This window comes from Thamnophis elegans, chromosome 2 (assembly GCF_009769535.1).
Source record: "Thamnophis elegans isolate rThaEle1 chromosome 2, rThaEle1.pri, whole genome shotgun sequence".
NCBI classification, from domain to species: Eukaryota; Metazoa; Chordata; class Lepidosauria; order Squamata; family Colubridae; genus Thamnophis; species Thamnophis elegans.
The window spans coordinates 49,712,886-49,718,885 of record NC_045542.1 but is presented as its reverse complement, the minus strand read 5'-3'; the positions used below and the strand labels follow the sequence as shown (position 1 = coordinate 49,718,885).

General features: G+C 41.5%; 1 protein-coding gene across 4 annotated transcripts in view; it reads left to right on the top strand.

Annotated features, from left to right (window-relative positions):
* Window positions 1-2,728: 2,728 nt before the first annotated feature.
* Window positions 2,729-6,000, top strand: part of CSNK1D (casein kinase 1 delta) — a 37,755-nt gene continuing 34,483 nt past the window's right edge. For all 4 annotated transcript variants that reach the window (XM_032212095.1, XM_032212096.1, XM_032212094.1 and 1 more), the window contains exon 1: window positions 2,729-3,048. In XM_032212095.1, the coding sequence (XP_032067986.1) occupies window positions 2,973-3,048 (76 nt within the window). In that variant the 5' untranslated portion in view covers window positions 2,729-2,972. The remainder of the gene's footprint in view (window positions 3,049-6,000) is intronic.

The following is a 6,000-nucleotide window of genomic DNA, read 5'->3' as shown; positions in this document are numbered from 1 at the left end:
CCACTCTGTTTTCATTGTCAGTCCTAAGGCTGATTGCCATATCTGTTATCAATTGATTGCTCTTCTTTATATTTTGCCTTAGGCCCATTTTCTCACTATGTTCCTTGGCTTTCATTACAGAGCAGGCTTTCAGCTATAGAGTAGTGTCGTAAGTGGTTACTGCTGTTTTTCCCCCCTCTAATTTTATAATCACGCTCCTTTCTCCTGCAATATTGAGCATCTCCATATATTCACAACATAAGTTGAATAAATAAGGAAAGAGTTTTGTCTCACTTCTCTGCCAAACTGAAGCCAGTTTGTTTACAATATTCTGTCTAGACAGTGGCTTCCTGTGCTTTGTGTAGGTTCAAATGAAGACAGGGAGTTACTGAGATTACCATTTTCTCAAGTACAGCCCACTATCTTAATATGGTCAACACAGTTAAAACCTCAACTGTCAATGTAGTCATAGTCAACAAAGCATATATTTTCTTTTTTGTATTCTTCAACTTTGTTGTTTACCGGTATGTGTAAGCAATAATGTCTCTCATTCTTCAGCTTTTTCTAAAATCAGTTTGAATACCTTTCTAACTATAGACACATTCTTCTCGGTTGCCTATCTCTTTGCTCATTGCTATTTTTATCTGCTCTTAACACTATATGCTGCCCAGAGATGTTTTGAATTGGATTACAGATCCAACAAATTAATCTGCATTTCCCTTTACATGATCGGCTCTAATCTGTATTGGATAATCCTAAACATTATTTTGTCAGCAAGTGAAAATAGGGATATTTTACAATAGTTTACATTTTTGTTAAGTTTCTTTTCTTTGGTATTAGTAGATAAACCTACCTCTCTATTTTTTTCTGGTTTCCTGTAGTCACCTTCAAAGTCCCCCCCCCTTTTTTTTTCATAATCAGCACTTTCCCACAGGAAGGTTTTTTACAATTAGTTTCAAAATTGTCATATTTTTTGTAAAATTTTAAGCCACTCCCAGGAAGTTATTCTTATAATTAATTTCAAAATCTTATTTCAAATCCATTTGGCCCCTTAATCTGTTTATAAACTTCCAACATCAATGTTCTAGTCACCTTTTTGATATTAATTTAGAAATAAGAAATAAATGAAGTCCTTAAACTTGAATGAAACACACGGGCTCAAAATCACAAACTTATGAGATGAAGCTGACCAGACTAAGGACACTAGCCAGATGAATACCTGATAGGCAGATTTTTTTTCCTATTTTCCTTCCCAAAAACTAAGGTTCTTTTTATACTCCAAAAAATACGATACTCTTGGTGTAATGAAAATTGCCCTTCTGAAGACTCTGGACATCCAAAAAGCTAGTAACAAGCTATTTCCTAAAGAGGTTAAGAAAGAAAATCCGGTCTCCTTTTGAAGGTGCCAAACTGCATTTTAGGCAAGAGGTGAAGGTGCCAAACTGCACCAAGGTCCCAGAGGTCCAAAACCTGCTGGAGAACACTGTCTTGCAGTTTCCTGATGGGAAGCCACTGTATGGAGTACTTAGGACAATCCTGATCCTCTTTTTTCTCTGGAGAGGAATTCCAGGGAACTGGTTCCTCTCTTTCTGCCATGGTCATCAGCTCTGCTCTTGTGGAGCTATATTCAGTTCACCGCTGCTGCCCCAGACCACCAAAACAGATACTCAATTTGCTCTCTTTCCTATGCTTTTTATAATTTTCATACAATGGAAAGAGAATAGTGGGAGTTGTCATTACGAGAACTGATCTCTACTTCCGTGGTGTTAAATGTAGTTACTACAGAGAAATAATCATAGACTTAAGTATTCACTAGTGCACATCTAATTATTGGACTCCATCCTATTTATTTATACGATCTTAAACACTCCCATGATCTTAATAATTCCTATTGTTTCTCTTTTCCCTCTTCATTAGTAAACTTTGGCAGAAAATATTTTTGAAATTTTATAGTAATATTTTCATATGGTAGCTTTTTTTAAAAAACAACTAACCTAATACTTAGATCTTAAATATATATAAACTAAAGCCTAAATGGTAAATCAAAATTATTACCATATACTTGACAAGCATAAAATAATCGAAAACTTCAAGACAACACACTTTTATAAAATAGTAAAATAATTAGCATCTAAAACCTGGGCTCTATATCACATGTGATGTTTTTCATGTGAACTGTGGCAGCAGAGTTTGAAACTCTTCAGAATAAACGCTGTTGATAAAATCCAATGCACCATCATCAATTAGGATTTTACGTAAGAATACTTGTATGGGTGATATATCTTCCAAAAACCCATCTTTCCCACTTTTGTACTCTCCGGGGATTTCGATTCCCCTAATTTTCTGTCTTGGAATCGTGAAGCTGGAGCAGCAACAGGTTGGAAGAGACTGCTCAAGAGTGGAAGGGAAAGTCCAGTTGTGCGCCATTCTGTGGTTCGAGCATGGACACCTCTGACAAACTGAGGCTCGGCTGCCCGGCCTCGGGGGAGGGGGAGCTTGAAGGCTCGCTGGGAGCTGTCATCCGCAGGATACCACCGCCAGTTTTCCCCCTCCACCCCCCCAAAAAGCCCCGCGTCATCGGACGGAATCAAGGATCGTAAGGTAGGCCCGGATGTTCCAGCCGCCGAGGTTGTCATGGAGACGCGGCGTCGCTAAGCCTCACAATCTTACAGTCCCGCCCCGTTCCTGTTCTCAACCGGCTTTCAATCAGAGGATGCTCCGCCGTCTTAGGCTCCACCCATTGTTGCCAAGGAAGTGAGGTCACATAATATGGCGGCTCGGTCGTACCTGCGCTAAGCGGGAGGGGGTATCCGGGGCTCGGGGGAAAGAAAAAAAAAGATCGGCGTCCATCCTTCCCACCCGGGCTGCGCTGCCGCCCCCGAACACCTCGGACGTCGAGAGACGGGACGAAAGGCCGCGATGGTCGCTGGTGCTTCCCTGCTCTGAGTCAGGGTCCGTTTACAACAAGGGTTGGGTCCAATCGAGACGCCTCGATGGAGTTGAGAGTCGGGAACCGGTACCGGCTTGGCCGAAAGATCGGGAGCGGCTCGTTCGGGGACATTTACCTCGGTGAGAAAGCGCTTGACGCCGTCGAGATCCCAACGGTTTCCGGGAACTCGGGGCGTCGGAGGTTCGGGGTGGGGGGAGAGGCTCCGTCGGGAAGCAGCTCCGGTGGGGGTGGGGGGCGGAGAGTGGGGCTTTGCCGGGGCCTTCCGTCCGGGTTGACTACCCGGCGAGGTGACAGAAAAACGCCCCAAAAGAGCCGCACCTGGCATGAAAACGAGAAACGAGCTTTATCCCCCCCGCGCACCAGGAGCCCGTAACCGGCTCCCCAGAAACCCTCTTCACTCGAAAGTGAGGATCACCGATTTGGGTGGCCTTTAGCCTCGAGGCCCAACGCGATTCTTGATCCTTCCTCTTCAAGTCTATGGATTCTTCCTTCTTAATTCGTACTAGAAGAGAAACGACAACAAGAGTTGGAAGTCGTGTCCAGCAACTTCCTATATGACCTTGGGCAAGTCGCACTGTACCCTGCTTCTCCTCCCCCCCCCCCGTTTCCCTCTTCCTGGTTGCGATGGAGGAGGGGGAGATGGAAACCAAATGTTAACAGTGCTTGGGATTGAAGACTACTGGGGCTTCTGACAGCCATGGTGTGAGAACTGGGAGAATGCCCAGCTCCGTTCATGGGTGGACAAAACCTTAGACTGCTCCTCTGTTAGCTGGGAGGCCTTCAATATTCCAGAAAGTTTCGGGTATTTTGCAAACTAGCTTCTTTGGGGGAGGAGTAGCCTACAGTCAAAGCAAATGCTGGAAGAAATTTAACTGGTTTATTGTCAGCTACCAGTCTGTTCCTTTTTAATAATCAACATAATTGTGAACCTTTGGCCTGGTCCCTTATATCTCTGGTAATGAATTTTTAATAGATCCAAAAAGGATGATGTGGATTTTTGTTGTTGGTTGCATTTTATATGTTGTAAGCTCTTCTGGGTGTCTCCTTTCAAATTGATACGCTTTATGGCAAAGGTAACCCAGAAATACTCTTGGCTGAAACTGATTGGGGTAAACGGCTCAAGTCAGTCATACCAAGGTTTATGACTACATCCATTGCAATATACCTTTGAGTTGTTATAATGGGATGGCTCATACTGCTGCTGTATAAACGTGTCAAAATCTGAACGGCTTGGTTTAAAATATTTTATGGATCCATCTTTAAGGTCCTAATATTTTCGGTGACAACATAGCCTAGTGCTTTATATCAGCCACATCCACAATGAGATGATGACACATACATGCAATGACATAATTGTAAGAATGCTGTGGTTATTTATTTCTATCTGAATGTCTGACATATGTGTAAGTCATGGTGTTTGCATGATTATGTCATATATTTGTTTTCTCTCCTTGTGGAGACCCAAATGAACGAATAGCATTAAATAATGGATATTCGGCTTTCTTTTTTTAGCTGTTAGAGATGGAGGACATGAAAATCAATGCCAATTTGAATAATTGCCATATACAGTACACTTTATTGTACCATTATGTACTGAAGATTAATGGTGAATAATGTGCAAATGCAGCTTTCTGAGATCTTTCCATTTTTTAACTTGGAAAGGATCATGTTCACGAGAAAGCTTAATGTGGTTTCCCTTCTACATGACAAATAGAATCTTTAGTTATTTCAGTGTTATAAGGTAGTACTTCTGAAGCTATTTAGAAAAATCTGCACCCAGCACAAGGAAGACCTATAATTCTCTTGCAGCTCCACCTATAATTAAAGTTGTTGTACAAGTTTTAAAACTTCGTATATATATCTTGTTTCTAATACCCTGGCCCATTAAACTATCAGACAGCAAGCAGATGTTTACCTCGTGTAAGGGACAACTACACACCATGTTTCCCTGAAAATAAGACAGGGTCTTATTTTTTTTACCCCCGAAATAAGCGCTTGGCCTTATTTTCGGGGAGATCTTATTATTTTTAAGGTGCAGGAGGCAGTGAGCATGGTCACTTCATGGCTGCTGTTGTGTTGCAATATTTCAGGGAGGGCTTATTTTAGCACATGTGCTCAAAAGCCTAATTGGGCTTATTATCCAGGGAGGACTTATTTTTGGGGAAACAGGGTATTTTCTTTTTGAGAATGCTATATAAGAAAAGTGGAGGTTTTTAGTTTATGCAGGAAATAGGTGTAGGAAAACTAAAGTAGTTGGTGGTATTTATATCGTCGTGCTTCCGCTATGCATATCATCAAAATGTTTTTGAATACTGACATTTGTCAAGCTACAGAGAATAGTGTAGTGTGTGATATTTTAAATGTTTTTAAAAGATTTAAATATGTAGTTGAAATTCAAAAGGGCGGATTGTCACTCTTGGTATTTGAAGAGACTTTCTCTTAATAGCAAAGTGTTTGATATCAATGGTGTGTGGTAATTTTCAAGACAGGAATAGTTTGCATACTAACTATTATTCTGGAGCCAGAACTTTCATATAATTATGCACTTGTTTTAGTTCAGTTTGAATGTACTATAGAACTGTTGCCTTCCTCACTTCAAAACTTTAGAGCTAGCAAGTATGCCACTTCAGTGAAATTGGGAGAAGTGCTCTTTTTGTAAAGTGAATTTCCTTTGTCCTTTGAGTACAACTTTATATGATATCTCAAAAGTTAACAGTACATTCTGAGAGCCATCTTGATGTAGTGGTGAAGGCATCAGGCACTAGTCAGGCACAAAGCCAGTTGTGTAATCTTGAACCAGTCACTTTTTTCTCAGCCCTAGAAAGGGGGCAATGGCAACATGGCTTCACAGAGGATTGTTATCTTCCCAACAAAGTGGCTCTTATTTATCAACTTGCATTTGCATGCTTTCAAACTACTAGATTGGCAGTGAGGCAGGAGCTCAGTCCATTGTGGCACGCTCGGGTTTCGAACTACCCCTCCAATACTGGAGGAAAAGGCTCCAATTCTGGCAACAGCCCTAACAAATGCTACTCTCACAATCGTTCTCTCCAGTGGGACAGGAAGAGGGC